Below are 24,554 nucleotides of genomic sequence, written 5' to 3'. Positions count from 1 at the left end.
AATTAATCCATTAATTAACCAATTAACATTATTTTGTAGGTTACCTTGCAAAAGGGGATTTGATGAGATGGGCTTTGAATTGGTTACCTCTTTTGAGGTATTTTTTATTTTGTTGAAAGATGATTCTCCGCTACTCGCGCGTAGGAATTCCAATGTGCCTCAAGGGTATTCTTGTCCTTTTTTATCCAAAGATCCACATGTCGCCTTGTGATTATTTTTGGCTCCACAGTAATGGTATATTCTTTCTACAGTAGGTGGTCTGAAATGGAAATGATGGAAATAGATGTGTATTTGGTGAAGAGTGGTGGGAAGGCAGTACCCTCCTTCTGGCAATTTATATGTTTATGTTGAATAAATTAGTGTGATATTGAATAAATTTATGGTAACAATATCAAATTTATTCGTGGGTTTTTTTTTTTTTTTTTTTGAATCGATGAGAAATGATGAATTTGATTTGCCATTGAATTGCCGGTATTGGGATTTTCTTATATTTACTTTTGAATGGTGTAAGATTTTAGCTCTTCCATCTAAAATTAACTTCTTTTAGCCATTGAAGTACTTCAATAATAAAAAGTGACAGGATTGTGCGCTTCTTTGTTGATTTGTTGTTGTTTTCAATTCGATTCAAGTATATATATTGTGTCGAGCAAGTATTTAGTAAATGAGAGATTCATAATGCTGCTACATGATATATACCACGTGGTTGTTTTTTTACTATATATGTTGTATTGAACAAATAAACTCACACTATTTATGAAATAAACCAAAATAACCTACACTGTATATGAAAGGTAACAAAATAAACATTATTTTTGGAATAACATCAAAATAACTAACACTATTTTTGAAAGTGAACCAAAATAATTCACATATTTTTGAAATTACAGCAAAATCACCAACACTATTTTTGAAAAGTGAACCAAAATAACCCATATTGTTTATGAAACTACTATCACCAACACTATTTCTGAAATGTGAACCAAAATAACCACCACTATTTCTGAAAGTGAACCAAAAGAACTTATACTATTTCTGGAACTACAACAAAAAGCTCACACTATTTATGAAACCGAATCAAAATAACTCATATTGCTTATGAAATGAAGCAAAATAAACGCTATTTATTAAAAGATAACAAAATGATCCACACTATTTCTGAAATTGAACCAAAATAACCCTCATTATTTCTGGAAGTACGTTATAATAACCCGTGCTATTTCTGAAAGTGAATCAAAATAACCCACACTATTTCTAAAAGCGAACCAAAAGAGCACACACTATTGTGAAACTACAAAATAATAACCAACATTATTTCTAGAACTACATCATAATAACTCACACTATCTTTTAAAGTAAACCAAAATAATCCACATTATTTCTAGAACTACAACACAATAACTTACAATATCTCTGAAAGTGAACTAAAATAACTGACACTATTTCTAAAACTATAGCATAATAACCCATACTATCTCTGAAAATAAACCAAAATAATCCACACTATTTTTGGAACAAAAGCATAATAACTCACATTAATTGTGAAAGGTAATAAAATTACACATTATTCATGAAACTAAAGAAAACCCACTATTTCTCATGGTTCTAAAAGACTTTAGGTGCTAGTATGGTGGCGGACAGATATAAGTAAATTTATTATTTATCTTTAGTACTTTGGTGAATTTGATAAAATGAGAGGAAAAGTTAAATAATTACAACTTCAATAGTACTTTACGAAATATTTTTCAGAAATTATATGAATTTACAGTAAATTTAAAACAAAATAAAAGTGTAAATCATGTGATGTAAAAATATATATCAAAATGAAAGTGTAGAACAAGATTATACCTATTTGCAAACCCAATGGTTGCCGGAGATGGCCGGAAAATAGCCTGAAAGTGACTAGTCTGCGGGAAAACTGGAAAACTCGCTAAAAACTGGAGAAATTTTAAATGTTCATAATTTCTTCAATACTCAACGAAATCGAGTGATTAAAAAATGAAAATCATACTTCTCGATGAGAAGAAGAGAATGACACCTTTCTCGATGGCTAACTCGCCATGGTTTGGCCAGAAAATGGCTAGAAAAAGGTACCATTTTCTTCTTCTCGTCAAGAATTATGATTTTCGTTTTTGAATCACTCCATTTCGTTGAGTATTGAAGAAGTTACGAATATTTAAAATTTTCCCAGTTTCCAGCGAGTTTTTCAGTTTTCCTGCGGACCAGTCACTTTCAGACTATTTTCCGGCCATCTCTGGCAACCATTGGGCTTGCAAATAGGTATAATATTGTTTTACATTTTCCTATCTTCATTTTGATATATTATGGGTCGAATTTGGTTAAGAAACAATTGGGTTACGAAGTTTGAAAATTACCTAAACTTTCGGCAAAGAGCTCCACGACACTTAACAGAGTTTTTAACGGAATGACCAAAATAATGGATGGTGGACAATCTCAGGGACCATTTCTATTGATTTTCAATCTCAATGACTAAATTGATGTGTTATGCAAATCTCAGGTTGGGATTAGCTGTCCCATTTTCATTGGGAAACAATTTTAATAAGAAAGGGTGAGATCACGTAGAAACTTTTCTTCTTTTTTTTTTTTTGTTAGGGGCAATTATGAAAAAGTATATTTGAGCGTGTTGGGCTTTGTAATCCAACCCTATTTAATTTAGAGCATTTGTTCTTGTGATTAAATTTGAAGAGCTTTTGGTTAAACAATATTTTAAGCTGGTTATTAAAATAGTCTTAGTTCAAACATTTTTATTAAAACTCCTTTATATATATAATATATAAATTTAAAAAAATAAAGGTTTTACCAAATTGATGACGTGGAAGGTTGACTCCAGTTTGCTTCCAATGGAAGAGTGGGGGAGTGGGATCTCGTCTTGCACGTCACATTCCCAAAATTAAATTAAATTTTAAACTAAAATATGTGCCGCTAAACAAGAATTAAAAGACGGCTTAATTACCAAAAACCAAAACAAAAGCTTCAGCCAACTCAGTCCAAAGAGTACAGAGCCTTCAAAGCACAGGACAAAGACATCCAAAAAGCACAGAGGGGAGAGAGAAAGAGAGGGGAGAGAGAGAGAGAGAGAGAGAGGGGAAGAAGTTTGGAAAAGCAAGAGAGATTGAGGTGAGAAGAAAAAGCAAGGAGAGCGAGATTAAAAATTGGTAAAGTATCTAGGGTTTAGCTTTGTGTTACTGAACTGGTGATCCGACGACGTAATGGCGTCTCCACAGTCGGAGCTCTTTGCGAGGACGCCGAGTTCCGGTAGGGCTCTGTCCATAACGCCGGGGTCTAGGATTTTGCAGGGCCCTGGCGCCGTCGGTGATGAGGCGATCTGGAAGAGGTTTAAAGAAGTTGGATTTGACGAGGAATCGATTAAACGGAGGGACAAGGCGGCGCTCATTACATATATTGCGAAGCTTGAAGCAGAGGTTGTTCCCTTTCTCACTCTGCAATTTTGAATTTTGCGTTTCGAAATTTGAATTTCTGAATTTTACTTTATTTGTTTCAGCAGTGGGTATTTTGTATAGGGAATTTTATATAATTTGTTGGCTGAATGTAGCATTCGGAAAGTAGTGGAATTCAATTATTATTTTTTATTTTCAAAAGCAATCGCATATGCCCAAGCAGGATCAGAAGAATTGTATACAATTTTGTTGGTTGAGTTTTATTTTTATATAGATTAAGTTCTTGATAGTTTCGTTGTTCGATTCAATATTCTGGCATGCAGAGGTTTTTTAGTCGCCGTGTTGTGAAATAGTGAAACTTTATTTCTTTCTATTGAGTTTTGGCATTAGGGAATGTGGTTGGACGGGCAGTTATGTATACAATGTGTTTTGATTGGCCCTGAATAAGAAATATGCTCTGTTTGATCCCGAATAAGAAATGACATAGGTCCGTGGCTTCCATCGTTATTAAGTTCTATCCTTTTCTTCTTGGGTTACAAAATACCATTATAATGAATGAATCATTTATTTTATATTCTACGAATGTATGTATTCAACGTTGTTTCTTCTGAACAATGTCAATCAATATAACTACGACCATTTGTCTACCATTTTCTATCTTCTATTCTTTTGCCTTTTTGTCGACTCCCCATTGCCTGTTGGTCTCATGCTGCTTACTGATTTGGTTGGGGTACCTTAATAACTGTGCTGTCTATTGAGTCTTTTTTGTGGTGTTACTTTTGGTGGTGGTGATATTCCTTGATTTTTGTTTTAAGGTGAGAAACATGAATATGTTGTTCATATATTTTCGATGAAGTGTGTGGTAGAAAATTTTTCCTTTTGTTATTTTGCTAACCAGTTTAGTTTAATTTAGATTTTCGACCACCAACACCACATGGGCCTTCTCATATTGGAAAGAAAGGAGTTGGCATCCAATTATGAGCAAATTAAAGCCTCTGCCAAGACCGCTGAACTTTTGCATAAGCGTGATAAAGCTGCAGATTTATCTGCTTTGGCTGATGCAAGTAAACGGGAGGAGTGCCTAAAAAAGACAGTAGGTGTCAAGGAAGAGTGTATAGCTAGTGTAAGCTTTCGACTGAGAATCTTTGTAGTAACCATCTCCTTTCTTTGCATGTGATGATAACATGTTTGCATGGATATGTAGATTGAGAAGACAATGCATGAGCAGCGTGCAGAATCTGCTGAAACGAAGGTTGCAGCTGACAGTAAATTGGCTGAAGCACGGAAAGTGGTGGAGGATGCTGAGAAGAAATTCACTGATGCTGAGGGAAAACTGCATGCAGCAGAATCTTTGCAAGCGGAAGCTTGTCGCTTTCACCGTATTGCTGAAAGAAAGATGCGAGAAGTTGAAGCTCGTGAAGATGATCTTAGGAGGAACATTCTGTCATTCAAGACGGAGTATGTGTTTCAGTTATTTTTTAAATAGTGATTACCTTGTTCTCAGTTTTAGGATCTGTCATCTTTACCATCACCTGTCAGATAAATAAATGTAAGACAAATTCTCATTTGCGGGGCTTAAATGAGGGACAAGTGAGGAACAATGCATCAAGGGATGGATTCACTTCAATGAATTATGTATTTCAATAGTTGTGTTAAATCTGACCATGAAATGCATTGTTCCCCACCTATCCCTCAATGTTGTAGGTCCCTTAGGTGAGCGCTGTTCAAGGCAGGCTAGCTCAGTAAACGACTTCTAAGTATTTCTATGCATAAAATCAGTAGAAAGTTTTTTTAATTTTGTTGATTTTCTTTAACTTTATTTTGTAGCTGTGAAACAAAAGAGAAAGAGATAAGCCTTGAGAGACAATCTTTAAATGAAAGGCAGAAATCCTTGCAGCAAGAACAAGATAGGTTACTTGATGCACAAGCTCTGCTAAACCAAAGGGAGGATTTCATATTTGGTCGATCTCAGGAACTGAATCAACTTGAAAAAGAGTTAGAAGACGTAAAAGCAAATATTGAGAAGGAGCGTAGAGCCCTAGATGATGAAAAATTGAATCTGGAGCTAACTGGGGCTTCCCTTATTAATAGAGAGGAGGTTCGCATTGTTAAATTCTTTTCCCTATCTGAATGTTATTTGTTTATTGAAATCTTCACTAATGTGGTTCTGTTTCAAGTGTTTGCAGGCTTTAACTAGAAGAGAAGTTCTATTGAACAAAAAAGAGCAAGAGATACTTGCTTTGCAGGAAAAACTTGTGAGCAAGGAATCTGTGAGTGATTCAATAGTCTATTTCCTGTTAAATTTGTTCTGATGTTGACTTACTATCTGTTAATTCTTTCTTATCCTCAATCTTTATATGGATGGTCCAGGATGTGATTAAGAAAGCTATAGCAAGTCACGAAGCTGATTTGAGGAAAAAGAAGTCTGAATTTGAAACGGAGTTGGACGTGAAGCTGAAATCTTTTGAAGATAAAATTGAGGCCAAGAGACGGGCTTGGGAGTTGAGGGAGGTTGATCTCAATCAACGCGAAGATCTACTGCATGAAAGGGAGCATGACTTGGAAGTTCAGTTGAGGGCATTGATGGATAGGGAGAAAGAAGTGGCAGAGATGTCAAATCTTGTTGGTGAGAAAGAAAATAATTTGAGAGAGGCTGAGAAGGAGTTTGAACAGAATGGTGGTATGTTGCAAATAGAAAAGGAAGAAATTATCAAAATGAAGCTAGAACTTCAAAGGTCCTTGGATTCACTTGAAGAAAAAAGGAAACAACTTGATTGTGCTAGGGAGAGGTTTGAGCTTTTGAAATCTGAAACTAGTGAGCTTTCAGATCTTGAGATGAAGCTTAAAGAAGAAATAGATTTAGTCAGGGCTCAAAAGCTAGAGTTGATGGCGGAGGCAGATAAATTATCTATAGAGAAAGCGAAGTTTGAATCTGAGTGGGAATTAATTGATGAAAAGAGAGAAGAGCTGCGTAAGGAAGCGGAGCGTGTAGCAGAGGAGAGGTTGGCGTTCTCAAAATTTATTAAGGATGAGCATGATAACTTGAGACGGGAGAAGGATGAAATGCGAGATCGGCACAAACGGGATGTGGAATCACTTGTTAGTGAGCGGGAGGACTTCATGAGTAAGATGGTTCACGAGCGTACTGAGTGGTTCAGTAAGATGCAGAAGGAGCGTGCAGATTTCTTACTGGAAATTGAGATACGGAAGGGAGAGTTGGAGAACTGTATAGATAAAAAACATGAAGAGTTAGAATGTTCATTGAAGGAAAAGGAGATTGCCTTTGAGCAAGAAAAGAAAAATGAAGTTGAGATTATCAGCTTCCTCAAGGAAGAATCTGCAAAAGAGAGGGACCAGGTTGCTCTAGAAAGGAAAAGGCTTGAGTCTGAGAGAATAGAAATAAACGTGGATCGTAAGAGAAGGGATTGTGAATGGGCAGAGCTATGTAATTCGATTGAGGAACTGAGGGTTCAGAGGGAGAAACTAAAAGAACAGAGGGAATTATTGCACGCTGATAGAGAAGAGATTCTTGGTCTTATTCAACACCTGAAGGAACTGCAACATTTGAAGGCTGCTTTAGATAGTGCACCTGTGGCTGAGATGCAACAATCTGATTTGGTGCCTCACAGCCGGAAAACTTCTAGACGATCTTTGAAGCAAACTTCTTCTGTACGAGACGCTGATGTTAATTTGCATAATGAAGTAAACGCTGACAACATTAGCAACCAGTCCATGCTAAAGACAGGGCTGTCTCCTTCCAGTTCTGCTCGCTTCTCATGGTTAAGACGTTGGAGGGAACTGATGTTTAAAAATTCTCCTGAGAAGCACCAATTGGAATTTGAAGAAAGCCCTGTGATCTCTCTGGAAAAAACAAGCTTGACAGTAACTGAACAGGTAGAAACATCAAGTAAATATGATGGGCATCGGAACATGGGAAATGGCAATTCACCTGCATTTTCCAGCAAGAGACAGTGTGCTTTTGGTGAACCAAAGGTTATTGTTGAAGTGCCCTTTGTTGGTGACCTTTCTAATGGAACAAAGGATTCTGAATCTGAAATTAAGGAATTTGATGGTGAAAGTTGTGGCCCCATAGTCTCAGAACAAGTCTTCAAGGGAGGAAGGAAAAGAAGAGTGGACAAATCTTCGTCCGCTGGCTGTTTTGATCCACTCCTTGAGCCTAGGCAGAATGTTAAGAAAAGGAGGCAACAGCAGGATGCCGTTCCGAATTCCTCAGAACATGCCAATAGCCAGTGGTACAACACTTAATCCTTTACTGTCTTTTGCCAGTATTTCTGGAAATAGTATCTTAATAATTCATCATTTCATTTACTTCAATTGTTTGAGAAAATTTGAACTGACTCGTATATGTATTTTGACTTCAGCGTTGCATCAGTGCCATTTCATCAAATTCATGAAGATGCTGAAGAGGGTACTGTTTCAATAGTAGATAAAGTCACAAAGGTTACTAAAGTGATTTTTGGGGAGACTTTTACTGGCACTCTTTCCAGTGAAGACAAATCAGAGGCACAGAATTCTGTTGTGGAACCAGACCATGTAAAGAATGGTGTCTTACCCGGTGACACTAAGGCTCAAGAAAAGATGCAAGAATCGAACTTGGGGGATGCTGGACAATTTATTGACCACTGTCAGGTATTATTTAATTATGCCTGCTCTGATGTTTTTCTGTATGGAAGCAAAGCATTAAATTCTGCTTCTTAATCATATAATGTCTTGCATATGATGCTTTGTGTTAACATTTATGATAGGTTGATTGTATCGATTGCTGATAACTTTGTATGTTTGCATCCATTGCAATTTGAAGTGTTTACATTGCTAGCATCAACAGAAGGGACATGTAATTGATTGTGTCAGTTAAAAATAAGCACAATTTTGTTGCCCCACTGATTTGAATGTTCTTGAAGGCCTAAACTAAATCACGATTATGTGTTTCTTGTTATTTTTGAAGTTGTGCTTTTGATTGTTTAACATGGATAAGTTTTTATTTGGATTATATCCATTTTTCATGTTTGTATTTCATCGTGTTTGTATTGGCAGTGTGGTGATGTCAGTTGTTTAATGAGGATTGATTCTAGGGTCGTAGTGTAATGCTTTGAAGTGTAAGGATATATCTCAGAGGATTATTTTACAGGAAAGAATAGTTAGTTTTGATTTCTCTATGATTGTCTTTCCAGACCCCCTTCCAAAATAAATAGGAACAGTATGTAGGTTGCCGGTATTATGTTAAGACACATAATTTCTGTATTAGAGTGCGGTATTTTAGCTGTTTCTTTTGATGTCGATAATTGCTGTTGATGTCTAATCCCTTTTGTTATGGTTGAAGGAAAATCTATTTTCTGTAAATCTTGATTTTTCAAATGAGAGGAATTATTTGGGGGTATATTATGCCCCACCATGAATGGTTGTTTCCCAGCCTTCTAAATAATAGTCTAGTTCTACTGGGGTCAAATTCACGATATTTTGAGTCATTTGGAAATGGTCTTGGATGAAAATCTGTGAAACTATACAGTTCCGTGCGACCAGTGCAACCCCCCATGCATCTTCTGCTTAATTTTACTACTGCTTCCCTACTCTTTATTTTTCTTATGGCTTTGAAACTAATGAATGCATTTGATATGCAGACTCAAGAGGAAGATATAACCGAAAAGAATTTGCAGTCCGAATGAGATGATATTGGAAAAGAGTGTACAGAAGTTTAGATGTGAAGAGACAAATCGGAAAGCTGACATAGTGAAAAGACAGTAGTAAAAAACTGGTTGTTGATAGTGTACTTTTAGTTTGTTTCCTGCACGGTTAAATAGATGCAAACAGCATACTTTTCGTCACCCCCCCCCCCCCCCCCCCCAAACTGGTTATCGCCTTTTGAATTTCGTTAAGGTTCGTGTAAGTAATGCACGGTCAAGCTTGCTGATGAGATCTATATGTTGGAATGAATCTTCGGTTTATCCGGTATGATATTCGTTTCCCTGTTTTTTACTTTTGGAGTTGGTGTTTGAGGACGAACATGGAGTGTAGTGTTGCGTGGCATTTGTAAGATATAGGACCTTATTTTGTTTAATGAACAAGGATTTTCTGGTTGTTCAGCAACATTTGTAAACAGTGTGATTGCCAAGCATAATCTTAGTTGACAAAGTTCCACTGTCGTCGTCGCCGTTGTCATTTAATTATAAATCATGCCGATTATTTGTATTTAATTAGTTGGTTTATGACTAAGTTTGATTAGTTTGGGAGTTTATCTTCGAAAGAGGCACTGTTTGTCTTTAAATATTTATCGTCTGGATAAGGACGGCCATCAGAATAATCTGTTAAAAGCCCATGCTTTGAATAAGGTTACTATTGAATTTACTTTTAGTTTACTGGTGTGATGAGGGAGATATGCAAAAGTTTCTCTTGAGGACTTTTCCTTTTTTTTTTTTTTTTTTTTTTAAGCGATATTAGAGGAAGAATGGGCTAAGTCTTGCAATAAGCTAACAATAATATAGTTCAAATTCGTCTTAGCGACAATCAAACATAAAACCTCTTACTTAAAAGTGAAGGAGAAATGTCACTAGACCATAGTATTAAGTGATAGTTTCTCTTGAGGATTTAAGCTTGTGATTCGTTCCACGATCCTTTATATAGGTAAGGGGTATTTTGGTTTGATTAAAAGCCATTTACAATGTTTATATATCAAATTTGTTATGCATCTAAGTCGAATTTAAAACATTTTACTTATGAACGGTAAAAAACATTATTAAATTGTAGTGGAGCAATATTTATTTATTATATTTTTTATTTTACATGTGGTTTAATATCCTAATAAATACGATGTTGACTTTCTAATCATTTGTCTCGGATCCGTATCTCCTCATTTCTTTAGATTATTTTAATAGTTTCGAATCTTTTCTCATATCTTTAATAATAAGATTTTTTTTTCAAAAAAAATAGTACCGCAATTTTTCAATAAAGTAATAATAATTTGCTCAAAATCTGCATATCTTGATGTTAAAATTATTGTAAAGGAATTAAACACAGGACATCATGCAGAGAAATGCAGAAACTTTTATATTGTCTCAAGAGGTTCTTATTCGATTTATTCTATAAACTTGTAAGCCACTGTCATATTTTGTCCTAAACTTTTAAGAAAAATTAATGAAAAATGCTTGAAAACTTTGAATATAACAAAAAAATCATGTACTAACTTTATTTAATGGTTGAGACAAAGCCCAACACTAAACGAGTCGAATTAAAATGACCCAAACAATGAGTTTCTGATTTTTCCCCTAAAGGCATTCGTCTAATCTTACGGATCTCTCTGCTATGCTCTGTCTCCCCCTCTCCCCATGACACAACGATGACGATCTCCTCAAGGAGAGGAGAGGAGATGAGAGATCGTTGTGTTGTTGATGAACATTCAGGTATCGTAGCCACTGCTACCTCAGACCTGCCCTGGCCCAAAATTCCGACCGATGAATAGCTTCGGTCCACTGACCTTAATTCAATCTTCCAATCTTTGGGTCCACTGCTACCACAAAGATGCATCAACACCTACAACAACGACGCTGGAGTTGATCTTCGAACACCTCCTAACCAATAGCAATTAGGATTTGGTCTTCTATTTTAGGGGCAGGTGCGTATAAATTGTTGTGTATTTTGGTTTGCCCCTTGGACTTGCAAAACTATCTGAAATTAGTTGCTGCCCCTCTGAACACTTTTCCATTTGCTAATGAGCCCTTCACCTTCTTTCCAACATTGTGATGATGATTATGATCAAAGGGAGTGAGGAAGAAACTAGACTTTGAAGCTGCATTGTTTGATCTGATACAAGCCAAAACCAAGAGCAACAAAATTGCAATCTTAGGTCAGGTTTGGTATTAAGGTGATTTAAAAAAAATTGGGTATGAAAAAAAGTTGGAAGAGTTTTTGGTGTTTGGTAAACACTCCAAACAAACTTTATTTCAAAGTTCTAGATGGAAAAAAGCTAAAAATGGAAAGCTGCAAAAAGCAGCACCTTGTGAAAACATGGAGCTACAGTAATTTTATTAATGAAATTTTCAAATTGCCAACATTGCCCTCCTTTCTCTTTGCCTTCTCTCTCTTGCACGCCCTCCTTTCGCAGAACATTTAGAGATTCTCGCACGCCCTCTTCTCATCTGTTGCCACTGCACGTCTTCCTCCTTCTCCTTTTCCTCTCTCTCTGTCGGTATCAGCCCCACAGACATCGCCGTCGCCTTCCCTCATTCCTCTGGTAAGTTTTTCTGGTCTAAATTTTTGTTACTTATTTTTTTGGATTTTTAAATTTGGGGATGGGGAAAGTGAGTGAAAGAGGGGTGGGAAGAGCGAAGGGATGAGTGTATGGGTGTCGGGAAAAAAAACTGGTGATGGACAAAACAATTGGGGAAAAAATTAGGGTTTGTGGAGGAAACAAGAAAATTTGAGAGAGAAGTTTGATAACTTCTCTATTCATTTTTTTAGAAGGTTTACTTCTGATTTATCTTAGGGTTTAGGTACATAATAAAGGATAATTTCTTATAAAGCTCTACTCTGCTTCTGATATGTGAACTCTGCTTCTGATTTGTCATGCGTCGTTCCCTCGTCTCTTGCGATTCAGCACACCCCTCTATGACGCCATTTCATCGTCTTCTTCAAGCTCTCGCAATCTGTTCTGAAACTTCAACCTCCAGGTCAGTGCTCGTATTTCTATCGTGTTTTATATTTTTTTTCTTTCTGAATTCTTCATTTATGTTATTCTTTTTCATTAGTACTAGGTTTGAGTTTTTGGTTCACAGTTTTTGGTTTAGGCTGATTAATATCCTTTTTTTGTTCTTTTCATGATTACTGCTAATTTTGTTTGTCTAATTTTTGTTTATTTGTAGAAAAACATGGTTAGATTTGGTTCCTTTATTGATTTATATATATTTTTATCATGACAGTCATCCAAAAATGATGCAGAGTACCATCTGTGAGATTGTGGTGGAGAAAGGGAAATTCTTGAATGTTTTTTTGAAGTTGGTGTGGTTGGAAAGCTAATTGGTTGTGGGTTTGTTTGCGTCACGGTATTTTTGTTTTGATCTGATAGGTGATAATAGATTAATAGTCTCGTGATTGCGGCGAACACTCTGAGACTTTGAGTCTTCCAGAAGAGTTCCTAAAGTGGTTTTCTGTCTTGGATGAGTTTTGTAAACTAAGTGGGGATTTGTCTTTATTATTAGTCTTTGACAATCTAATTGCTTCAGAAAAAGTCACAAAGTCTTAAGAGTCAACAATAGCAAAATTGTGGATAAACAATTATGATAATGTTAGTTTAGTCGTCGATTTCCATTTTCTATAGATGGTTTTCAACCTACTCTGTACTATTGAATATTTGAGGGGGCACTTCTGTGTGTAAAGAGCCATGATAATCCTTGAGGGGCACCTCTGTAGTTGTTTATATGTAAAGAGCCATGATAATCCTTTAGAGTTAGATAAATATATTACACTGCTTGATTTGGGTAGCACCATAGCAGTATTGTCATGCAAATGTTTTACCTCAAGTATCTAAAGATGCTGTATGGCACAGAATGTTGGGCGGTGAAGCATCAACACGTACACAAAATGGGTGTAGCGGAGATGAGGATACTTCGTTGGATGTGTGGGCACACGAGAAAGGATAAGATTAGGAATGAGGATATCCGAGGTAAAGTAGGAGTAGCCGAAATTGTAGGAAAATTGAGAGAAAATCGGTTACGGTGGTTTGGACATGTGCAAAGAAGGCCTACTGACGCTCTGGTTAGAAGATGCGACTACGGGACAGAGGTTCAGGGTCGAAGGGGTAGAGGAAGACCTAGGAAAACTTTGGAAGAGACTCTAAGAAAAGACTTAGAGTATTTGGATCTAACGGAGGACATGACACAGGACCAAGCACAATGGCGTTCTAAGATTTATATAGCGACCCCACTCAGTGAAGAAGGCTTTGGTGTATTAAACACAATACGTTGAAATGAAGCAAAGCTTATTTATTGATATCTCCGATAAGTTACAAATATGTACATATACATGAGTCAAAATAAACAAACAAGAGGGAGCCTTCACAAAGGTTGCTTAGGAGAAGTCTCAGCAATCAGTAGAGCCCCAGAAAGAAAAGGCACCAGAGGGGGATCATTCGGAGCCTCAGTATTGGACAGAACCCTAGAAGGAGGAGGCATCGGAGGTTGATCATTTGGAACTTCAGTACGCGGTACAGCCCCCGAAGACGAAGGCAATAAATGCCTTTGGAACAAACCCACAAATCGCTGATGATCAAGTAAAACCTGACCATCAGATTCCTTCATCTGGTCAAGCTTCCTCTTCATGTTTGTAGCATAGTTATGTGCGAGCCGGTGCAACTGTTTATTCTCATGCTTGAGCCCTCTAATCTCCTGTTTGAGACTCATCACTTCAGCCGCCAATGATTCAACTTGACGGGTTCAAGCAAATAGGCGTTGGGCCATATTAGACACAGAGTCTGCACACTGAACACTTAGAGCCAGAGAATCCTTAACAGCCAACTCATCATACCGTTTGGAAAGTAGTATGTTATCTTTGGGAGTGAGAAGGTTCTTGGCCACCACCGCAGCAGTCATATCATTCTTCATCACGGAATCCCCAACGGTAAGAGGACCAGTAGGGGATAAGAAGGATGGGCGCCAGATGTTGTCTGGAGAAGGCGTGGCTGCATCTTCAACAAGGTTCAAGTCAAAACGACGGTCGGAGGGGCCAGACATTTTCAAAGGTGTTGAAGAGAGAAAAGGTCGGACAAATCAAGATCTTAGAAGTGTAAGAAGGGAGCTTCTATTGGTGAAGATTCAAGTGTGCTTTCGAACTTAATGCCAGCCTCTATAAAAATCTGCACTCGACGGAGCTTCAGAAATCAAAGAGGCGCCTGCCCAGAAATCGAAGAGGCGTTTGCTTTCTCAAAAGCTGGGCTGCTCAGAGACCACGAGGGCCGATCTCAGAAATCGAAAAGGCGTTTGCTTTCTCAAAAGCTGGGCTGCTCAAAGACCACGAAGGCCGATCTCAAAAATCGAAGCGGCGCTTGCTTTCTCAAAACCTAGGCTGCTCAGAGACCACGATGGCCGATCTTAGAAATCGAAGAGGCACCTGCTTTTCTCAGCCTTGTCAGCACCTGTCACATGCACACTCAGCTTTGCTGAAATTACGGGCATTCTGTTGAAGATTTCTGGTGAAGTAAAAAGCACATGAATCTTACTGTTCAATTATCCACTTTCCACACGCACCATCAGCTCATGGGTACCACAGATAGCTTTGCCAAAAATCTCTGACAAAGTTTAGACACGTGAAGCTTATAGCTCCCACTACATCGCTATGACCAAGAAGGGTAAAAGAATAGCAAAGAAACAGCACTAACAAAGTTTAGACACATAAATTTTGAAGGTCTAGCTACCATATTATTACCCACAAGGGTAAATGAATAGCACCACTGCTGGATAATTGGAAAGTCCCTATGTGTCAACCTCTATGCTTTGTGGCAAGGTAGACTAGCAAACATGCCCAACCTTTACTCACATTCGAGAAAACACTCCCAACAAGATTGCTTGCTCCAAAATCGAAGAGGCACCGTCCTCCGAATCTCGAGAGCCAGACTCCCAACATGATTACTTTCTCAAAAATCGAAGAGATACCGCTATCCGAATCTCAAGAGCCAGACTCCCAGCAGGATTGCTCTCTCAAAAATCGAAGAGGCACCGTTATCCGAATCTCGAGAGCCAGATCCCCGACAGGATTGCTTGTTCGAAAACCGAAGAGGCACCGCTTTCTCAACTTCGAGAGCCATATCTCCTTGGATAAAGCTTGTATGTAATCTTCACATGCAACATCAGCTTTCCAGATACCACAGACCACTTTTTCAAAGTGCTCTGACACACGTGAAGCTTGCAACTCCCACTACCATGCTATGACCAAGTAGGGTAAATGAATAGCATTACTACTTGTTGTTAAGGAAACTCCTATATATGTCGACCTCCATCCTTAACGGACAGGCAGACCTGCAAAAATGCTCAACCCTTCCTCATATCTGAAATGGCACTCCCAACGAAGCCTCTTGAAATACTCAGCTTTCTTTCCCCCCGATAATCCCTCTGCAAACAAGCTACACCAGAGCAAGAATATCTCATATCATCAGGGTTAAAAGCAAGAGTATCCCATATCATGCTTTTTCCCTGTCTTTTCCTTTGGCCTTGTTCTTACCTGCAAGACAAGGAGAAAGAGAGCAATCAGTCAGCACTTGAAATCAAGCTTTTAATCAAGAACTGACTGCCTAGAACCCCTTACTTGATTACTTACCTGGCATTGCTCTCGAGTACTCATCTTCAACATCTTATGCTTCCAGAGAAGATACCACATCTGCCTGAGGAACAGATAGGGAAAGTGAGAAGGATACAAGGAAGCATGTGGAAACAAGCGTAACAGAACACGTGCCGATACATCCACTACTTTGTCAACAGCAAAAGTATCCCATATCAGCAGGGTCGAACGTACTCTAGATTTGATGGACTTGTTTTGACCCTCAAATTCTTCAGTCGGCCTTATACTCTGAAGGAAACTAGAAAATCCTCCAGCCCAGTTCAAGAATAAGCCTGTGGAAAGTTACTTCTTCAAAAGCAAAAGTATCTCATATCATATATTCTCCTTTTCTTCTCTTTATCCTTCATGCTGCCTTGGTGCGATGGCAAGTGCCTTCGCCCATGAGCGGTAGGTCTCGGGTTCGAGACTTGGGAGCAGCCTCTCCATAAATAGGGGTAAGGCTAGCCGACATTCACCTCTCCTAGACCCTACGTAAAACGGGAGGCTTGTGCACTGGGTACGACCTATCCTTCATACTGCCTGCAAGATAGGGAGAATGAGAACAATCAGCTTAAACTTGAAATCAAACTTCTGATCTGGGACTGATTGCTTGGAGCTCTGATTGCTTACCTTGTCTGTCGCCTCTTTCAGCAGATCCCCTAGCTCGGCAACTTGGGGGATTCCTACTACATGGTTTGTATCGCGCTTGACCAAGCCTAAAACTACAAGTAAGTTTCAAGTGAAATTGATACATTACCTTGTGCATCTCCACCAGTTAAAGATACCACCCCTGGATGAAGGAAGAGTACTTCCAGAGAAGATGCCACATCTACCTATGAGACAGATAAGGCAAGTGAAGACGAGAGCTTGAAACTATGTCATTTGTACTAAATCATTCACTTGTACTCACTAAAGGAGAGCTTGAACCTATGTACTTGTGTAAACCCTTCACAATTAATGAGAACTCCTTTACTTCATGGACGTAGCCAATCTGGGTGAACCACGTACATTTTGTGTTTGCTTTCCTGTCTCTATCCATTTACATACTTATCCACACTAATGACCAGAACAATCTAGCGAAGATCACAAACTTAATACTTTCTGTTGTACCAAAGTCCTTACTGATTTTGTGCATCAACAATCCTTAAGTCCTTACCTTTTTAAGTTGGTAATGGATGAGTTAACAGGACATATTCAAGATGATATTCCTTGGTGTATGCTTTTCGCAAACAATATAGTGTTGATAGATGAAACTCAGGAGGGGTAAATGCGAAGCTTAACTTTTGGAGAGAAGTGTTGGAATCTAAAGGTTTTCGCCTAAGCCGATCAAAGACAGAATATATGGAATGCAAGTTCAGTGTAAATGGAGGCCAAAATGAGTTAGGGGTGAGGATCGGAGATCAGGAAATACCAAAGAGCGACCGTTTTCGCTACCTAGGATCTATCTTGCAAAAGCACGGAGAATTAGATGGAGATCTCAACCAGAGAATACAAGTTGGATGGATGAAGTGGAATAGTGCATCCGGCGTGTTGTGTGACCGTCGTAGGCCACTAAAGCTCAAGGGAAAATTTTATAGGACGGCAATAAGGCCGACGATGCTGTATGGCACAAAATGTTGGGCGGTGAAGCATCAACACGTACACAAAATGGGTTTGGACATGTGCAAAGAAGGCCTACTGACGCTCCGGTTCGAAGATGTGACTACGTGATAGAGGTTCATGGCCGAATGGGTAGAGGAATACCTAGGAAAACTTTGGAAGAGACCCTAAGAAAAGACTTAGAGTACTTGGATCTAACGGAGGACATGACACAAAACTGAGCGCAATGGCGTTCTAGGATTCATATAGCCGACCCCACTTAGTGGGAAAAGGCTTTGTTGTTGTTGTTGTTGTATCTAAAGATGTTTGCTCTATTGTAAATGTATTAAACTGCTCCATGTCCAATGTGTTTGACATATGTTAAGTCAAGGAATAGACAAACTACAACACAGTCATCTACTTTGGAAGTTGGGTACTTTTATCTCCACACTCGAATTGCTGTCTCTTCCAGTGCTCGAGCTGCAGAAGAACGTGTTAGGGCTGTTGCTATAATGTCTACCACTTCTTTGTTAGAGAGGACATCCCAAATCAGCCAAGAAAGTTTTAATCTTAGATTCCAAGACCACGAGGAATAAAAGGGGGAAAAGGAAAGGAAATGTTATACATATCTTTTGTAAGTAGCATAAATTAACTGGCTACGTACCCCATCAGTAGCCAGGACTATGAATTTATCCCTCTCTGTGAGACGCCAATAGGAACATCTACTAAGCAGACCACATTTGACCATAGTATGCATTCCCTGTATACTATTGCATGTAGATGAAAGCCATTATCCAATGTACCAGGAAAATTCACTCTCTAAAAATTTATGTGAAGTGATTTTTGTTATTTCTGGCCCCAAGACCATTTGCCTGTCACTGAACTGGAGCATCCAGTACGCAGGTGCTGTATTAGTTACTTCAGACATTTATCTTTTTCTTTGTTGGGAAAATATGAATTTACGGTCTTTGCTGAATGTTGGTGTGGCATAAGACTTCTAGCATTGAGTATTTATGTGTGTTTAGGCATTTCCAATCCCTTTTTATATTTACTTTAGCTCACATTACACTGTTGTAGATCTTTCTAATGTTAAAGATTTTTCTTGGTGTATTTTTCCCCCAAATGCAGTGTCGTATGCAAGTATGTTTACGACAAGGGCATATCATGCATTACTTACAGGAAAACAACACACGATGCCCTGTTGCAGGTATATTTATTTTTTGTTCCCCTACATCAGTTGGACTTATACTTTGGTGAGATTGCTAAACCTTCTTGGTTTTTCCTCCTATCAGCTTGCCCTGCAAAATTGAAGTCAGATAAAGTGAAGGATGATCCATTGTTAGCCGCTGATATTGATGAATTGAGTAAAACGCAGAATCAGATTGTCATGACTGATGTGATGGACGTCACCGAGTTTGAAGAGTGATTGGATGATTTCGGGATGTGAAAAGTTTCTAAAATGACATTTCAGCTTAGGCTATTTCAACATGCTTTTAGGTCGTTGTGAAGTAGTCGTGTTTTCTGTAGAATGGTTTTGTATAGAGTGACCTGGTTTTATGATATTGCATATGTAGTACCAGTAGTTGAAAGCACCTCCAGTTCCTTCTCTCTGTTGAATTCTTTTAGGTTGCATTTGGACAAGTGCATTAACATGAGGCATCCAGTTGGATTGCTTAATTCAAATTGTATACTTGGTTAAATCTCATTACTCTATATTTGAAGTGGTTTAGAGAGTAATTGTGAAAGAACCCGTTAACCTAGTTGTACAATGAACAAAGTTGGAACTCACAACTTCTTTGGGCGGTGCCATTAGGAAATAGAATAGTGGCAAGTTTGATGAATGAATCTGATTAGACTACTCTCAAGTACATTAACAATATTGTACTAATGAATTTAAGATAAAGTTTATAAATATTTTTCTTTAAAAATAAAGTATATTTAGTAATTCACCTTTATTTGTTAAGAAAATTAAATTAATGGCATATCTAGTATTTTACCCTTTTTGGTCATTTCAAACAGTTATAGCTGTTTTACATAAAAGTTTACCAAACACTATAATACTGTTTTTTTTTCTTTCCAAAAGCACTTTTACAAAAAAGTTTACCAAACACTCTGCTACTTTATTTCACAGCTGCTTATTCTCACAGCACAGCACAGTAGAAGTAGTTTTTTTTTTCAAAGCACAGCAATATCAAACTAGCCTTTAGCCATCTCATTAAAATCTAGACAAACCCAGAAGAGAACAAGGAGGACCAAAATATAAGCAGGAAAATCCCACAAAAACACATATAAAAGCGACCTTTGAGAGGGGGAGATAGAGAAAGGGAGTGACGAACACCCTTGTGTTCTCTTTATACGAAAAATCATCATTTAAAGACGTTATTGAGAAGCCGTTTCTTTTTTCTCCATCCTTGTTTTTTAGTGTGAGTTTGTTAGGGTGACAGGAAGTTGGTAGTATTGTTTACCAAGCAGCTGCAAGTGTACTTGTGTAAGATGAAGTGACATGCTTTGGCATGCATGTTATGGACACTAGATGTTGGTGTCATTCCCCATCAAAGAATTATTATACACCTCTTGAGCCTGCAAGTGTACTTGTGTAAGATCAAGTCACATGCGTAGGCATGCATGTGATGGACACCTGTTCTCTAACATATACTTTAGCTCATAAAATATTTTCAATCTACCAATGCTTTAGCTCATAAAATATTTTTAATCTACCAATGCTTTAGCTCATAAATTTAATAAACTAAATTTATTGGTTTAGTTTCATAAATAATGTCTACTTATTAATCCAATTTCACAAATAGTATATAGGAATTGGTACAATTTCATAAATAATGCCTAATTTTTTGTCCAGTTTCATAAATAGTGTACATTTTCGTAAAGTTTTATAAATAGTCTCTTTCTTGGTCCAATTTCATAAACAGTGTTCACCTATTGGTTCAGTTTTCGATGTAATGTCTAATTTTTTGTTTAGTTTCATAAAAATAGTGTCTACTTATTGGTTCAATTTCATAAAGAGTGTTTACTCATTGGTCCAGTTTTATAAATAGTGCCTAGTTCTTGATCCACTTTCATAAATAGTGGCTTAGTTCTTGGTCCAGTTTCATAAACAGTGTCTAGTTCTTGGTCAACTTTCATAAATAGTGACCTAGTTCTTGGTCCAAGTTCATAAATAATGTTTAGTTCTTGGTCCAATTTCATAAATTCTATATAGCAATTTATACAATTTCATAAATAGTGTCTCTTTCTTGGTCTAGTTTCATAAATAGCGTCTCTTTCTTGATCTAGTTTCATAAATAGTGTATCTTTCTTGGTCTATTTTCATAAATAATTTCCACCTATTGGTTTAGTTTTAGAAATAGTGTCTCTCGTTCTTGATCTGATTTCATAAATAATGTCTACTTATTGGTCCAATTTCATATATAGTGTCTCTTTATTTCAAGGAGGATTAGAATGACATACTTTGATAAAAAAAAAACGATAAATAATGGTACCATTTGACAATTTGATAACATAAGCATCTAGACATCCATACATATATCCCATGTATTCTCCAATACTTGCAGATGGGGAAGGAGGATCATAAAGGAGACTGCTGGAAAAGTTGCCCATTGTGTTTTTTGACGATATCCTCGAAGGATTTATACACATTGTTCGTGGAGAATGTTAAGCAGTGTTGTGTTGGTGATACTATAGAGTTTATGCTCCTTAGTCTACAAAAGGATTCATTTACTTTATCCCATAAAAGTAAACAAGAGAAAGATGTCGTTGGAGGTTGCGGTGATGAAAGCTGTGATCCATTTTGAAAGTTAACATTTACTTCAGATGTAGATCTTTCAGTCAAAAAAGCAATATCAGAGTTAGATGGTTGGTTGGTCAAGGCAGAGTCGGGGCTTGTTGATGACCTAGAAAAGCTTCCATATGTATGTGCTGCAATGGAACAATTACAACAGAGGAAGAAATATTGGAATGAACACGGGGCTAGTGACAGTAATAATGGTTTTACGCGGCAATAATGGTTTTGCGCTTGGCAATGAGCATGCTGTCTGCTCAACAACGCCTCACTTGTCCTTGCTGAGTTTTGTGCGGGGTTGGGCTTTCTTTTTATTAGTGGCACTTTTGGATAGGGGTGGGTTCAAAAAACCGAAAACCGAAAAAAACCGAAAACCAAACCGGACCAAGGCCGAAAAAAACCGAACCGAAACTGTCAAACCGAACCGAACTGAATCTGGTCAGTTCGGTTTCGGTTTTTGAGGTTCAGAAACCGAACCGAACCGATATATATATTTAATTATTTTTTTCAATATTATAAATAGTTTAGTCATACAATCATAACAAAACAAAACCTGTTGCCAAGTTGGTTTCAGGGAAAATTTTCAAGTTGCAGCGCAAGGGTTCGAACCCTCATGCCTCCAACATTTCAGAAAAGTTTTTTAATTTTTTTGAGAAATCAACAAAACCCTTTAAGTTAACCCTAGCCACAAGCAGCCACACCTTTTATTCATTCCCCTCTTCTCTCTCTCGTTCCCTTCCCTGCCTCCAGTGTAACCCTAACCCAGTAACCTTCTCGCGCAGCCGAGCCTCCTCTCTGTCTTTCTCAAACTCTCTGTCTCTCTTGGTCTTGAATCCCAGGCGACCCGCGACGGCACGACCCTTCTCACTCTCAATCTCTCACACCTCACCCTCGCCGTGAGCTTCTTCTTGCCGTTTCGAGCCCCAAAAATCAAACGCCGCGGCAAACAGGCGCTGAAAAATGGATGGGGGAGTTCCGGCGCTGCTTTCGACGCTGCAATCGAAACCCTATGAACCAGAGGATGGTGCTTCGGCGACCTCGAACAAGTGAAGGCGATGATCCTGATCCACTCCGCCTTGTCCGATGACACGCGTACTGTGGTGGATTCGGTGGAGTTGGAGCTCACCAACATGGAACTCAAATCCATCTCCTCCAGGTCCTTGCCCGACCTGCATACCATCCGAAAGTCCTCTCACCTCCTCGGCCCCAAAGTCCTCCAGGTATTGACTCCTCACAAGTTTTTCTTTCTGTATGTTTACATATTCTTTTTTCTGTGTGTGTCGAACTGGTGGTTAAACATGAGATTTTTTATAAAGTACATACTTATATCTGGTGGTTGGACTATGTGGTATTCAATTTTGTTCTGGATTATCGAGGAAGGTAGACCTGTTTAGTAGCATACTGCTTTTATGTGACATATAGCTAAGATTTGTGCTGAAGCAATGTTGGTGAATCAGAAAAAGCTTTTGCAGTATGGTGCTAAATTTTTACTTTTACAGACAGTAATGATGATCTGATAAGGAAATTTTAGCACTTGCAAAGGAACATAGTGATAGTATAAGCATGAGCAACTCTTGTTGAAGTTTTCTGGTTTAAGAGACCAAGAAACGCTTTTAAATTCTGAAATCCTAGTCATTAACATTATGTAAATTAGTTAAAGTTTTCGTATTGAATTTGAATGCCATTTCCCTACTTGCCCCTGTTTTGGGATCAGAACTCACTTGTTCCAGGCTTGTACCAGTGATAGTCACTGGCACTGCATCAAAAGACAGGTATAGATTAGAAGCTATTAAGTTAAACTACGCTTTTTGTTTGATTTAGTTTGCACGGTAGGGCTGAGAATTTCTTCTTGTAGGGTACCAAACATCAAGTTCAATGTGGCTAAGGTGTTGCAGTCGATTATTCCGATAGTTGATCAGTCGGTAAGTAATAGAGATCTTTTCATTTGATAGTCCTTACGCAAAGGAGCATAATTTTCAAAATACAATACTGAAATCGAGTTAAAGCACTGAAAGCACTTATGCATAACACGCTTTGCACAGGTGGTGGAGAAAACTATTCGTCCTTGTTTGCTTGAGCTTAGTGAGGACTCACACCTCAGTACAACATAAACCTGATGTTTATGCCCAACCAAATATCTATGACGAGCATCAGCGGTCACAATGGGCATGGTGTGTGTGTGTTGTGTTGTGTTGAATAACCGAAAAAGGATGACTCTGAAGTGACTTTGAATGTAAACTTTCATATTTTCATTTTTTTTTTAAAATTTTTGGAGGAAGAAAAAAAAAAAAAAACCGAAAAAAAACCGAAACCGAACCGAAAAATCCGAACTGAAAAAAAAACTGAACCGAAAAAAAACCGAAAAAATTTGAACCGAACCGAAATTTCGGTTCGGTTTCGGTTTTGGAAAAAAACCGAACCGTTGAGAACCGAACCCAGCCCTACTTTAGGAAACTTAATTTTGCCTGTGTTGGGCTCTGTAATCCAGCCCATGTAGAATTTGGGAGCCTTGTCCTTCTGGTTAATTTTGAGGTGCTTTTGATTATAGAAAACTATAGGATGATTTTTTGTTAAAATAATTTTGGTCCAAGCTTCTTTCATTAAAGCTCCTAAACTTTTATTGTAGAGAATTATCATCTCACTATTAGGGTACATAACATTGCATTCAAAATTTCATTCGTATTTGTTAAGTAGACAACACTTGAGCTGCTTAAGATGGTAGAAACTTTATTTTGTTGCACTTAGATGAGTTGTTGCTATACAGGGCTCGACATATCACACCTGCACAATTTGGAGGGAAAGGAGAATTAGTTCTACCATGTAGATTTTAGCAAGGAGCGGAAAGTCATTTTGTCCTCTTAATTGGCTAACGGGCTATCCTTGTGAAAAATAGGAACAAAACGATGGATGAACAATTTGACAATCTGAATTTAGAGAGTTGGCTATTTATAAAAGTTTAGATATTAACTAACTAAATTAAAAGTTGAAGGGGAAACTAATAGTGGCTTACAAGTTTAGGAATTAAATTAGTCAAAACCCCGTATCTCAAGTACAATCGAAATCGTAAAAGACGACATGTTGATTAAGAACACAAGAAGGCTGGACGCAAGATTTCAAAGTCTCCTTGGCAAGGTTAAATCTTTTGTAGTGGTAGAGTTTCAAGGTTAAAAAGAGGTGACATTTCTTGAACTACTCAACCGTGTATTAATATGTAGTCCAGACATCTCATCTAGGGTTTGTCTATGTTCAGGGGAACTTCACTCCAGATTAGTGCAACTGCTAATAGGAATTGTGACCTTATCTAATAGTTAGCCTGATCACAGGCCCGACTCTGAGAATTTGGGGGGTTCTAGGGAAACCTTCGAAGTAGAGTCTTAAAATTCTTTGACCTTTGATTCTTTGTACATTGATATGTACAAAAAAGAATTTTCTAAATACATAAAAGA

At 37.9% G+C, this 24,554-nt stretch overlaps 1 protein-coding gene and 2 long non-coding RNA genes across 3 annotated transcripts; all 3 read left to right on the top strand.

Annotated features, from left to right (window-relative positions):
* The first annotated feature begins 2,960 nt into the window (after positions 1–2,960).
* LOC103436026 (protein CROWDED NUCLEI 4-like) lies at positions 2,961–9,517 on the top strand. Its single transcript, XM_008374439.4, has 8 exons — positions 2,961–3,440; positions 4,330–4,539; positions 4,621–4,874; positions 5,244–5,514; positions 5,603–5,686; positions 5,787–7,669; positions 7,799–8,066; positions 9,056–9,517. The coding sequence occupies exons 1-8, from the start codon at positions 3,228–3,230 to the stop codon at positions 9,098–9,100; spliced, it is 3,228 nt and encodes a 1,075-aa protein (XP_008372661.2). The 5' UTR covers positions 2,961–3,227; the 3' UTR covers positions 9,101–9,517.
* Positions 9,518–18,182: 8,665 nt separating this feature from the next.
* Positions 18,183–18,737, top strand: LOC114823763 (uncharacterized). Its single transcript, XR_003771711.2, has 3 exons — positions 18,183–18,215; positions 18,441–18,519; positions 18,605–18,737. It is a non-coding gene; the product is annotated as an uncharacterized lncRNA (long non-coding RNA).
* A 3,067-nt stretch (positions 18,738–21,804) lies between these two features.
* LOC103436027 (uncharacterized) lies at positions 21,805–23,198 on the top strand. The gene is made up of 3 exons (XR_529511.4): positions 21,805–22,880; positions 22,964–23,030; positions 23,151–23,198. It is a non-coding gene; the product is annotated as an uncharacterized lncRNA (long non-coding RNA).
* The last annotated feature ends 1,356 nt before the right edge of the window (positions 23,199–24,554 follow it).

Source organism: Malus domestica, chromosome 02 (assembly GCF_042453785.1).
Source record: "Malus domestica chromosome 02, GDT2T_hap1".
Lineage (NCBI taxonomy): Eukaryota > Viridiplantae > Streptophyta > Magnoliopsida > Rosales > Rosaceae > Malus > Malus domestica.
This window is presented reverse-complemented; position numbering and strand designations above follow the sequence as displayed.